Consider the following 14,025-nt stretch of genomic DNA (forward strand, 5'->3'; position numbering starts at 1 on the left):
AAATGTTCACATTTGTGCAATTTAGTGGAGTGAAGTATCTAAATACATTTACTCAAGTACTTAAATATAATGTGCTTGTATCTGAGTAAAATATTATACATTTTACCTCACTACATATAGTCACTAGTACATAGAACAGCAAATAAAAGGCTTCTAAAATATGATTCAGATTGTTTTAGATTGTCCATCTGTCCCATCTTTGTGAACACAATATCTCAGGAACACCTTGAGGGGATTTCTTCACATTTGGCAGTATCAACCACTCACTCCACGGATTATGGATCTTAAAGATATTGAAAATAGCTCTCGTAATAAGGGGCACCACCTTCGTAAGAAGGAAAAGATTTTTACTTAATTGGTTGTTTGATTAGCCAATTAATAAATCAATAAATCATAATAATTAATAAATCAATACATTTCTGAATCAGTCAAATATCTAAAGTTCGTGGCTCTACGGTTCAATAGATCCCCTGTATCACTTCAAAGAATAGACATACACCATTGATTGAGTTTTATGGGTTTTATTAACTACACACTACTAATAAATGATGTATAAATAAATGTAATGATACAATGCAATATGAATTCAAGAGGTTACTCGATATAGCGACATGAATGAAAGATGATGGTGAATGATGAATTTAAATGAAGGATATGTAATTATGTGGAAACTAAGAAAACTTAGCCTATAAGTTTTACTGAGCCTTACTTTTAAAGAAAATTTGAATTACTCGATCTGACATCAACCCTTGATTAATGCAATATTTGGATCCTACTTTCATCCATGGAGGGTCTCTCAGCTGTCCGTCCTTCAGGATTACGCGTACGCACACCAAGTGGAAGATCTCAGAGAGCGTCGCATATCCGGGCGGGGTGAGGATGGTCCGGGTCGGCTGGCCTTTCTTCAGACTGCCTGGTTCCGGTCGTTGTCCGCTGGAAGACTTTGTTCCCCTCAGTTATGATGAGTCGTAGGGTTGACAGACGTTTGTCTGCTCAAAAGTTCTCTCAGGTTGATGAAAGATGGAGGAAACGTCTAATTTAACTAGTTCTCTTTCTGGAGAGATCTCAGCGTCAAAATCATCAAAAATGTCAAAACAAGCTGAATGCAAAACTTAATGACGTGTTTACTTAAAGAGCCTTTTCTCTGGACGTTGCTGGTGAAAGTTACAAGATTACAAAACTTCAGAAAACTTAGATAAAGAATAACTAAAGATTAAACTAAGAATGTGTGAGGTGAAGAAAAGAAAAGATGGACAGAGCAGAGCCCTGTTCGGTCCGCAAAGCCGTGTTCAGATCCGCTAAGACCTGAACAGATCCACCAAGACTAAGACATGTGTTCATGGGTGCAGCTGGTTTTTGTCCCTGGGGAGGGTTTGTGTGTCAGCCAATCAGATTCATCAGAGCTCACTCTGAGGATCTAATTTCCAGCTTTTTATCATGAACTTTTCATCATCATCATTCATTCATTATTTAATCCTGATTATAAAATGCATACAATCTATTGACACAGAACACAGGATGTATTATTCTGTTATTAATATGACATCAGCTTGCTTCATCAAGCTGCCATTCATTAAAACCTGAAGAAGATTAATATGATCAAGCATAACACATTGTTATTCTACTTATTCCATGATAGATAATTGATTATCACCAAAATGTAAACATAACATCAGTGTAACACTTTCTCACATTAAACAAACATTTTCATACCAAAATTTGTTTTTATGAAAGGAGAAAGTATAATCACAGTTCTTCAAATACACATTTATCTATAATCGCTGTAATAGCTGTTACAGTGGAGGTTTCTTTAGGTAATTGATAATGATATAACAAATTGGTATTGTTTAAAACATACTTTTTACTAAGATGTTCTTGTTTAAGTTTCATAGAAGACAGGATCACAAGCTTATCATGAGACCCGGAGAGAATCCAGGGTCTGTCCCTGCTCTGGGTGAAAAGTTTGTTGGGGGTGTAAAAGGGTCATTTTTCACGCCTCTCTCCCAAGGGTCATACCTCATGACAGGAACCGTGGGGGGTGGGGGGGGGGTGGGGGGGGGGGGGGCAACCAGTTCAGTCTTATTTCAAGTGAATTATCATTTTACGACCCCCATGGAAGGGATCAAAGCATTCCATTGAGACTGATTCTGTCCCATGGAATGATAAGGGATCTTTGTTTGTCCAAGAGAAGGACCCTGTCTGTCTCTATATCAAACCTGGTCCAATTTCCTCATCTGAGGGTCAAAGGTGACTGTAAGAGCCATATTGAAAAGTGTTACTTTAAATTTTGCATTGCTCCTTTAGTGTTGTTGTGACCATGAAGCAACGCCCCCTAGGCAGACTAGTTTGAGCAGCCCAGGGAGCTACACAGTTTTTTGACCATACAGTATAAGAAGAATCCTGTAACTTATCTTTATTTGTTCAAGTAAAGTTTTTTGAACTGAAGTTACTGCCTCCGAGGATCCTTGTGTGCGTCAAGCTGAAAAGTGAGTTGGACTGCTTAAAAGTGGTGGTTAAGAGCATCGGATGAGATAGCCGCTACATAAAGAGTCAAAAACTTGGCTCCGAAGAAAAGAAGAACGGCCTTTTGTGGATTATAGCCGTTTCTGGATGGAGGAGGAATCAACACAAGACCTCATCGTTGAAGACAGCAAGCCTATGGATGGTTTACAACGCTGCTAAGTAAGCCACAAGGAAAGCTAACGCGCCAGTCGAGTCAGTCAAGTGGCTTTAATTACCTGTCGGAGCTGCGCAGCGCAGATGTGGATGCCTTTCATTGCTGTGGATATGGATATTACCTGTTCAACTGTGAAACATGGTGTGCATGTGGAGACACTGATGGACATTGTTTTTCCTTTGGAAAACGGACACTTTTGAGCTGAATTCAAGTCCTGTGGTTGCGATGTAAACATGGAAGAGTCCGACCAGAAGAGGGCGCCAAAGCCCACACAACAAGCAATTGATGCCAAAATAAGCCAGTATATTGGATCCAGAAGAGGTAAGCTATCTCAGCTGACAGGCATGATGAAACACATTGAAAATATGAAGCTTGATGGTTCACCTGTGGAGGTAGTGGAAGATATATTTCATGGCAGGTTTCACAAAGTACACACAGAGTTTGAAGGAATTAATGCTGTAGTTGTTGCTTTCCTGGATGAAGATGAAGGACAAGCTGATCAGCATAACTGGTATGAACCGAGAGCAGCACCTGTGAAAGACTTTGTTGAAAACACTGAGAACTGGTGTGCTGTAATGAGAAGGAAGGCAGCAGATAGCAAAGATGCAAGTGAATATAAAGCTGTAAATGAGAAGACAGAAGGCATGATTAGTCATGATGACATCCAAGCAGAAGACAGTATATCTCAAGTTGCTAAAAGCTGTCGTTACAGTAAGAAAGAAAGTTCAGTTACTTCCTCATCAGCAACTGGGTCCTCAGCACGAAGGAAAGAAGAAGCAGAGCACGCAGCTTTGTTGGCACGTTCAGCTGCACTAAAAAAGAAGCAAGCGCTTGAGATTGAAAAGCTGCAGTTGAAAGCCAGAATGGAGCAACATGACCTCGAGACAGCTATTGCAGAATCCAATGCAAAGCTCAAAGTTTTGAAGGAATATGACAGTATCAAGGGAAGTTGTCATAGTGAAGTATCACAGAAGTACTCACAAATCAGACCCAAAGAGGAGAGGGATACTCTACTGACTTCAAATGCTGCTGGAGGAGGACAAGAAGCATATGTTCCTGGCTTGTTGGCACAGCCTTCGCCAAACACACAGCAGAATGAACCTCGTGACAGTGGACTCACACAGGTAACAAACACTGAAAAAGGACTGTTTGAAGTCATGCAGAAGCAAAATGCTATTACTGAGATGCTTGTGAAGCAACAGACAAGGTCCTATCTCCCTTCTAAAGACATTTCAGTTTTTAAAGGAGACCCTCTCACCTACAAATCCTTCATCAGGGCTTTTGAGCATGCCGTGGATAACAGAACTGACAGTCATCAGGACAAGTTGTACTACTTGGAGCAATACACCAGCGGGGAGCCGCAGGAGCTTGTTCGTAGCTGTGAGCACATGGCACCAGATAGAGGCTACCAGGAGGCCAGAAAGTTGCTTCAGAGACAATATGGTGATGAGTTGAAGATCGCAAATGCATACATGGACAAAGCTCTGAGATGGCCTCAGATTAAAGCAGAAGATGGTAAGGCATTGAGCGCCTACGCTCTTTTCTTGATTGGCTGTAGAAATACAATGGAGGATATTGAATTCATGGAGGAAATGGATAATCCTACCAATATGCGAGTTGTCATTTCAAAGCTTCCCTACAAGATAAGAGAGAAGTGGAGAACAACTGCATTTGAGATACATGAAGCAGGAAAAGGACGAGCAAGGTTCTCTCACCTAGTTGACTTCATAGATGGGCAAGTCAAAGTAGCTTTGGATCCTCTTTTTGGAGATGTCATTGAAGGTTCACAAGCCAACAAAGGAAAAGAAAAGGACACAATGGAGAGAAATCTCAGGAAGACTCGACAAAGAGCATTTGCTACAAGTGTACAGGGCACAACCATCGAGGCTGCAGCAAAGAAAAAGAGTGCTGTAAAAGGTGTTGTATCAGCCTTTCATAACCCCTGCCTGTTTTGCCAAAAAAACCATGCCCTTGCTGTCTGCAATAAAATCAAAGAGCTGACGAACACAGAACGGATAGACTTTCTGAAATCCAAAGGCCTGTGCTTTGGATGTCTCACGTTTGGGCACCTCAGTAAAAATTGCAAGAAGAGACATAAATGCCAGGTTTGTTCCCAGTCTCACCCCGATATACTTCATGTCAAGACGGAGGATGACAGAGATCCAGAAAGGACAGATGAAAACAGCACAGAGAACGACATAGTTTCTAGCGCCTATGTGTCATTGGATCAGGAGTCATGTGGAAACACTGGGGCTGGAGATGATGAATGTGTGCTCGCTGTTGTACCAGTGAAACTCAAGTCCAGAAAGAGCGAGAGATATGTGGAAACTTACGCCTTTATCGATCCTGGCAGTACAGCTACATTTTGTACTGAAGACATTCAGAGGAAGTTAAATCTCAAAGGAAAGAGCACCCAGTTCCTCCTCGACACAATGGCTCAAGACAACCCTGATAGTCACAAGATAATGAAAAGTGTTGTCCTTTCAGATCTTGAGGTGTGTGGTCTCGAAGAAAGCACATACATTGAACTCCCAAAGGTGTTTACACATAGCCACATCCCTGTGAAGAAAGCTAATATTCCGCTGCAGGAAGATATTGCACAATGGCACTATATGAAAGAAGTACGCCTGCCCCACCTCGAAGCAGAAGTGGGAATGCTTATTGGTGCCAACGTCCCAAAAGCCATCGAGCCATGGCAAGTCATAAACAGTGATGGAAAGGGGCCGTATGCAGTTAAGACAGCCCTGGGATGGGTGATCAATGGACCTCTGAGGAGAGAATACAGCCAAAAAACAGACAGTGGTAAGCTACACAGCTACACATCCAATCGCATACAAGTCAGTGAAATAGAAGAACTATTAGTGAAACAGTACAACACAGATTTCCCTGAACGAAGCTGTGAAGAAAAGGAAGAAATGTCTCAGGATGATCGCAGGTTCATGCACCTGATTTCAAACTCAGCAAAGTTAGTTGATGGACATTATAGTCTGAGGTTACCCCTGAGAAATGAGAACACTAAAATGCCAAATAACCGCTGCATGGCTCAGCAGCGCGCTGACAATCTCAAGAGGAAGTTAAAGAGAAACCCAGACTTTCATAAAGACTACATAACATTCATGAGAGACATCATTGACAAAGGATACGCTGAAAAGATACCAGCTGAGCAGCTCAGCCGCAGTGACGGACGTGTGTGGTATATCCCCCACCACGGGGTATATCACCCCAAAAAGAAGAAAATAAGAGTGGTCTTCGACTGCACAGCTACATACCAGGGACCTGACCTCACCAACAACCTCATCGGTGTCCTATTGAGGTTCAGAGAGCATCCAGTAGCACTGATGGTGGATGTGGAATCTATGTTTTATCAGGTGAGGGTCCCGAAGGAAGATGCAGATCTACTGCGCTTTCTGTGGTGGTCAAATGGAGACCTTGACTGTGACGCAGAAGAATACAGAATGAATGTACACCTCTTCGGTGCTACGTCTTCTCCCAGCTGCGCCTCCTACGCACTAAGAAGAACCGCAGAGGATGCAAAGGAAATGATGAGTGCAGAGGCAGTCGACACCGTGCTAAGACACTTTTATGTTGATGATTGCCTTAAGGCAGTGGAGACAAGTGAGCAAGCAATCAACCTTGTAAAAGAACTCACAGCCTTATGTGCCAGAGGAGGTTTCCATCTTACCAAGTGGGTGAGTAACAGTAAGAGTGTCTTGACATCTATTCCAGACAGTGAAAGAGCACCAGAAGTCAAAGACCTAGATTTGAGCCACAACACCCTGCCGATGGAGCGCGCACTCGGTGTGCAGTGGTGCACAGAGACGGACAAGTTCAGCTTCCAGATAAACATGCAAAACAAGCCTGTCACCAGACGTGGCATCCTGTCCATAGTAAGTTCCGTCTTTGACCCCATGGGCTTCTTAGCACCACTCATACTGCCTGCAAAACTCATCTTGCGTGACCTGTGCAAAAAGAAACATGGCTGGGATGAGGAGATCGAAGGTGAACATGCGAGAAGATGGCAGGAATGGTTAGCGGACATGCAGAGCTTGGCAGAGTTCAGCATACAAAGATGTATCAAAACAGAAGAGTTTGGATCCACACAGTCGGCACAGTTGCATCATTTTGCCGATGCTAGTGAGGAAGGATACGCCTCTGCCTCCTATTTACTGCTTACCAGCCGTGAAAACAAAAAGCACTGTTCCCTCCCCATAGGAAAAGCAAGAGTGTCGCCCTTAAAACATGTTACAATACCGAGACTGGAACTGACAGCGGCGGTCGTGGCAGTCAAAATGGACCGTCTGTTGAAAGAGGAGCTTAAAATCCCATTAGAGAAATCCACCTTCTGGACTGACAGCACTACAGTGCTAGGATATCTAACAAATGAAAGTGCTCGCTTCAAAACCTTCGTAGCAAACCGGGTCACTACAATAAGGGATCATTCCCATCCTACTCAGTGGCACTACGTTAACACAGAGCTGAATCCAGCGGATCAGGGCTCTCGAGGAGTCAAGGTGAAGAAGTTCTTACAGAACAAAGTATGGATACATGGCCCAGATTTCTTGGCAGAACCTGAAAGTAAATGGCCAAAACTACTGGATGAAAAGTGTTTGGTCAGAGAAGAAGACCCAGAAATCAAAACATGTGCTCGGGTACTCATAACCAGCACAGAAGAGAACTATGACACGATCAACAAGCTTACTGCTTACTACTCATCATGGCAAAGACTGAAAAGAGCTGTTGCGTGGTTTCTCAGACTAAAAGAGACACTACTGCTACTGAAAAACAAAAGAAAAGAGCTTGAAACAGTTAATAAGTCAGAGAACAATCCTGAAAAGCAGAAAAGGCTCATTTCACAAAACATGAAGAAGTTCAAATCAGCATTACAACAGCATCCATTGTCACTTGAAGAGCTGGATGAAGCAGAAACACAGTTAATACAGCTGAGTCAGCGACAACACTACACAGAAGAAATCTGTGCTCTAAGAGAACATTCTCCAGTCAAGAAAAAGAGTCAGATCTACAGACTTGACCCCGTGTTGCAAGACGGTACACTAAGAGTTGGAGGCCGTCTTAATAAAGCTGCAATGCCGCAAGAGGCTAAACATCCAGCCATCCTCTCTAAAAACTCACACATAGCCAACCTCTTACTGCAACACATCCACCAAGAAGTCGGACACTGTGGTCGCAACTATATGTTGGCAGTGCTGCGAGAAAAATATTGGATACCTCAAGCTAATTCAGCGGTAAGAAAGATTATCTCAAAATGCACAGTGTGTAGAAGGCTTAATGCTAAGGCTGGAAGACAAAAGATGGCCGACCTGCCTGAAGACAGGCTACAGCCCGATCAGCCACCCTTTACCAACGTGGGGGTTGACTTCTTCGGGCCCTTTGAAATTAAGCGTGGAAGAAGCCTCATTAAACGATATGGTGTAATTTTTACATGTCTCACTGTAAGGGCCGTGCACATTGAAATTGCTCACAGCCTGGACACAGATTCCTGCATCAACGCCATACGCAGGTTTATATGCAGAAGAGGACAGGTAAAAATATTACGCTCAGACAATGGAACAAACTTCGTTGCAGCAGAAAAGGAACTGCGAAAGGCATTGGAGAACTTGGATCAGACAAAAATACAGAACACCATGACAGAAAAAGGTATCAAATGGATTTTCAACACCCCTGCAGCCTCACACCAAGGTGGTGTGTGAGAAAGGCAAATTCGCACTATAAGGAAAGTGTTGAGCTCTGTGTTACAGCAACAGACACTAGATGAAGAAGGACTCCAAACGGTCATGTGCGAAGTTGAGGCCATCATAAATGGTAGACCTATAACCCAGTCCTCAGATGACCTTAATGATGTTGAAGCCTTAACCCCTAATCACCTATTGCTTATGAAAACGCAGCCCAACATCCCACCAGGAGTCTTCGACAAAGATGATCAGTACGCACGGCGTCGATGGAGGCAGATACAGTATATTGCCAACCTATTTTGGACAAGATGGACAAGAGAATATTTGCCACTCCTTCAGGAGAGACAAAAGTGGCTGACACCACAGAGGAACTTCACAACAGGAGATGTCGTTTTGATAATGGATGAGTCTGCCCCTCGCAACTCCTGGAGTATGGGTCGAGTGATAAAGACATTACCAGACTCAAGTGGTACAGTGAGATGAGTCAGCGTGCAGACTAAGACTAACATACTGAACAGACCTGTTAACAAATTGTGTCTGCTGAAACCTGCAATGTGAACAGTTGAAAAAAAAAAAAAATGTTGAAGACATTATGTAAAGAGTTTTATATCTTACTAGATAGTGTAATGTTATTTTTGTAGCTATATATGGCCCTTAGCATAAGAATATCTGGTAATTGTTCTGCTCTTGGCATAAGCAATTAGGGGCTGGGAATGTAAGAGCCATATTGAAAAGTGTTACTTTAAATTTTGCATTGCTCCTTTAGTGTTGTTGTGACCATGAAGCAACGCCCCCTAGGCAGACTAGTTTGAGCAGCCCAGGGAGCTACACAGTTTTTTGACCATACAGTATAAGAAGAATCCTGTAACTTATCTTTATTTGTTCAAGTAAAGTTTTTTGAACTGAAGTTACTGCCTCCGAGGATCCTTGTGTGCGTCAAGCTGAAAAGTGAGTTGGACTGCTTAAAAGTGGTGGTTAAGAGCATCGGATGAGATAGCCGCTACAGTGACTCTGACCAGAGGATGTTCTGAGCAGTACTGATGCTGTGTCCGCTACAGACTCAAGGATGAACTGATCAGATTTTGATGGTCAAATGTCACAGTCACCTCACGTCTGTCCAATTCTGGTGAACGTGATATTTTAGGAACTCATGGATGAACTGATGTCACTGTGACCTCACAGACCTCACAAAAACAGGTTTCTGACCAGAGCTCAAGAATTGGTGCGACAGGCAAAATGGCCAGCAGGTACAACATCACCTGTATATAGAAATAATATACCCAAAACCAGTAAGGTCCATGCAACCTCTTTATGGATACTGTGCACTGTAAGCACACACTGGAACAATCTGTAAATATCGCCTTGGGCTTTTACAACTTATGATGGATGCATTTGTTTTATGTTTCCGCCAATATTTGATAGAGTTAACCAATAAGTTGATTAATTAAAGTTTGATTTAACTATAAAGGCTTTAAAGCTTTTAGAGATTTAAAGCTCAGTGAAATGAACTTAATATAGGGCTCCCTAAAGGGTTTATTAAACTGATTTACAAAAACTAGTATTTGATTAGTATAACATTTTGCATTGGATAACACATTCTGGTATAGCCCTAAAGTATATTTTTGGAATTACTTAATTTTCCGTCCAGTGAGAAGAGAGATCTTATTTACAGTGCTAGTGTGTTTTCTTTTTATCTGTGTTTTTATAGCATTAAGCCCACTCACTTCATACCTCTTTGAAGTTTTATCCTCTGCCTTCAGGAAGTAAGGATGGGAAGAGAAGATGGGAGCTGCAGCACTTCCCAAAGTTTACAGCATCACAGGGCAGCACAGGGCTAGAAATATAGCCAAGTGAATTCTACAAAACCAAAGTCCATCAGACCTCTAACAAAGACGACTGAGCTTAAAGCAACACACTGTGTGATCAAAGCTACACACAACACAGTCTCTACATGATAAAACACTTTGTTTCTGCTGTATACTTAGATTGTTCTATCAGCGACGGTTAGAACAGTAAATAAATCCCAATGATTTATTCTGTACAATTAACTATAAAATATTCTGTAGATGTCCTCTTCCATGATGAATACATTTTACATCAAAACAAATCCTTACACACATGTAATGTATGCATCTTCTAATGAACCCGTTGATGCTTGGGGCTCATGTGTAACCATGCAAACTGCTGCTGCCAGAGCATCCTCACTGAGCTTAAAGTCTGTGTAAAGTGAGAATAAATATGTGTTCTGAGTTTGACATACCACAGAAAAGTGTGTTGTTAACCACCCTGCCAAATTTGAATGATTAAAAAGATCGCCAAATATATGAAATTAGGCTTCAAAGTTATGTAAAAATCAGCCTCTTTCTCTGCTCCCAAACGCTGTGGGAGTGCCCGCCGAGTTCGCTGAAGCCCCGCCCCCTACCAAGTGTCACCTGTCAATCAAAGTCACCACCTCTACCAGAAACATGGACGCTACATCTGAGAGCTTTCTGCTGCTAACTCAGCTGCTACCTCGTTGGCTAACTCAGCTAACTGAGCTAACTATAGACTGTAGTAGTAGTAGTAGTAGTGTGGCTGAATGTATTTATACCTCTACAGCAGCAGAGGCGGGTTTATGCCACGTGGCAGTGATTTTCAGACCCGTCCACTAAATCCTGAACACAGAAATGTTGAAACACAGTTTGTGAAGCCTAGCTCCACAATTCAAATCTAAATGGTTGAAATGCTTTTTACACCTTTTTTAGAAATACATTTATGACCTATTTAATGTGTTTAGAAGAAAATGTCTTTAAGGTTCATTTTTCCCCTTGGAAATAGAAGTTGGACAAAAAATGTCATTAGTCATAATCTGCTTTCTAGATTTCTTTGCTGTTATTGTATTGATATTTTCTGTAACCTTATTGTAAACTTGCTCTTGGGTCAGTCAGAGATTTGCTGTTGCTGTTTCTTTTATACTTACATGAAGTGTGTTTGTGTGTTTCTATTTACCCTCAGGTGAATATACAGTCATGACAGCCCACTTCCACCTGAAGAGAAAGATTGGCTACTTTGTGATACAGACGTATCTGCCCTGTATCATGACGGTCATCCTCTCTCAGGTCTCCTTCTGGCTCAACAGAGAGTCTGTGCCAGCCAGGACAGTCTTTGGTAAGTCTGAGTAATCACGGTGGCAAGTTTAACTGTTTGATACAAAAGGTTTCCTGTTTCACTGTAAAGTCTGTTGTCAGTGTACATACAGTGTACCATTCAAGAGTTTGGACACAGCTTTCCATTCTCTTATATGAGAAAGTGTCTCCAAACTTTTGACTGGTGCTGCATGTTCACTGGAAGCTTCACATTTCCACATCGCACTCATGTAAGCTGCATACTGGACAACGACTGATGTGTGTTGTCTACAAAACAGTAAAATTAGATGTTAAAATGACAAATTATTAAAATTTACCTCATGGCACCATGGCAGCAAAATCAACAGCTTTAACAGTTGCAATGGAAATGATCAAACACTGGCTTGATCAGTCATGTCTGAGTCTGTAAACAAGTCAAAAGGAAAGTTTATTTTTAAAACCATGTTACAACCTCCTGATGCTGATATTCTCATTAAAGGTGAAAGATTTGACATAGTCACTGATTTGAAATGTGGATCCAAATGTGAATTGTTGTTGTTGTTGGATACATCTCGTGATGCAGACTCTTGGACACATCATCAGTGATAGTACCTGGGGTCACGGAGGGTTTCGGGTCTTTCAACTTCAGACCCCCTCACCCAGGCGACCCGACCGGGAGTGATCAGCTCCCGGCCTGTGTCCAAGAAGCGCTCGTCCACGCCTTGTCCCTCTGGATCCACAGCCACCGAGAAGCTTTCTCAGCGGCCTCTGTAGCTGAGCAGATGGCTCTCCTCTTCCTTGCCCCTGTGATGCCTAGGAGACTGTAGGCTCTACAGAGTGACTTCCCTGCAAAGCCCCTTCCCCCGACTTCAATGGGCAAGCATCTTGCTCGCCACCCCCTGTTGCGGCAGTCCTCCACCAGCTCTGCATATTTCTCCCTCTTCCTCCCACTGGCTTCCTCCATCCTCTCCTCCCAAGGCACCGTCAGCTCCAATATGATAACCTGCTTGGAAGACTCAGATTGCAGCACAATGTCTGGTCTCAGGCTGGTTTTCAAGATGCTCTCGGGGAACTTCAGCTGTTTTCCTAAGTCCACCCTCAGCTGCCAGTCCTTAGCTGTTCCCAGCAGTCCTGTTTGGGCCTTTGGTTGGGGAGGGGGTTTTTCCCCAGCCTTCACAAATGCCTTCCCGTGCCTCGGTGGTGGTAAGCGCTTGCTGTAGTCGACGGCACAGTGGACGGACTCAGCAACTGCTTTCAGTACTTGGTCGTGGCGCCAGCGGTAGCGACCATCTCCAAGTGCCCTAGGACAGCTGCTGAGGATGTGTTCAAGCGTTCCCCTTCCCTGGCACAAGGTACATGATGGAGCTTCAACCTTGCCCCAAAGGAAGAGGTTTGAAGGGCTGGGCAGGACGTCGTAAACAGACTGGATGAGGAATTTTATGCGGAGCGGTTCCGCCTTCCACAACTCCGGCCATGAGATGGTTCTATTCATGGCTTCCTCCCACCTGGTCCACGCGCCCTGTTGCCTTAGCCCCACCCACTGGCTAGCACGCTGCTCCTCGACTCCAGCCCGCACCTCAAGTTGGACCCGGTCCCGCCTATCCTTGCCCCGGAGCCTGCTGAGGTGGGTAGTTGGTACGGTTCCCAGTCCTGCCCGGCCAGTGGCCACAGATCCCACGAGCTCTTTGTGGGACAGCCGAGCTTCAGCCTGGTCCACCGCCTCTTGCGCCCTCCACCTTCTGCCTGTCCTGACCTCAATGCCAGCTTGAGCCACCTTTGGGTCCTTCGATTCCCTGTACTGGAGGACCTCCCTTGCTCTGGCAACCATGAACTCCTCCGTGAGGCCCTTGACTGGTAGGTTCAGCTTGTTGTTGTTGCCGTAGAGGGCAAGGCTGCTGAGACTCCGAGGGAGCCCCAGCCAGCGTCGGAGGTGGCTGCTGACCCTCCGCTCAAACCCTTCCACGGTGGACATGGGAAATTCATACACCAGCAATGGCCATAATATCCTGGGCAGGATGCCATGCTGGTACACCCATGCCTTGAACTTCCCCGGGAGACCAGATTTGTCCACTGCCTTTAGCCAGCCATCAAGTTGTTCATTGGTGGCCCTGATGGAAGCTGTATCCCTCAGGGAGCAGTCGAAGATCTTCCCCAGGCTTTTCACAGGCTTCTCTGTGACGGATGGAATCTGGGTGTCTCCAAGGAAGAAGCTGAACCGGTCAGTCACCTTCCCTCCCTTAAGGACTAGAGACCTGGATTTCTCTGGTTTGAAGCGCATGCGGGCCCAGGTGGTAAGCTTCTCCAGGCCCTGGAGGATCCATCTGCACCCTGGTACTGATGTTGTTGTCACAGTCAGGTCGTCCATAAACGCCCTGATGGGGGGCTGACGGATGCCGGACTTGGTTGTGGGCCCTCTGCACTCCGGCTCGGCTGACTTGACCAGCATGTTCATGGCCAAGGCAAAGAGAATCACTGAAATGGTACATCCAGTGATGATCCCTTTCTCAAGCCGGTGGCGCTCTGATGTAACTGCACCAGAAGTGAATCTGAGGTG

The 14,025-nt window shown here is 44.1% G+C and overlaps 1 protein-coding gene across 1 annotated transcript in view; it reads left to right on the forward strand.

Annotated features, from left to right (window-relative positions):
- Positions 1 to 14,025, forward strand: part of gabra2a (gamma-aminobutyric acid type A receptor subunit alpha2a) — a 73,444-nt gene that overhangs the window by 43,670 nt on the left and 15,749 nt on the right. The window contains 1 exon segment of the mRNA XM_053335837.1: positions 11,362 to 11,514. Within this exon segment, the coding sequence (XP_053191812.1) occupies positions 11,362 to 11,514 (153 nt within the window).

This window comes from Scomber japonicus, chromosome 16 (genome assembly GCF_027409825.1).
Source record: "Scomber japonicus isolate fScoJap1 chromosome 16, fScoJap1.pri, whole genome shotgun sequence".
Classification (NCBI taxonomy): Eukaryota; Metazoa; Chordata; class Actinopteri; order Scombriformes; family Scombridae; genus Scomber; species Scomber japonicus.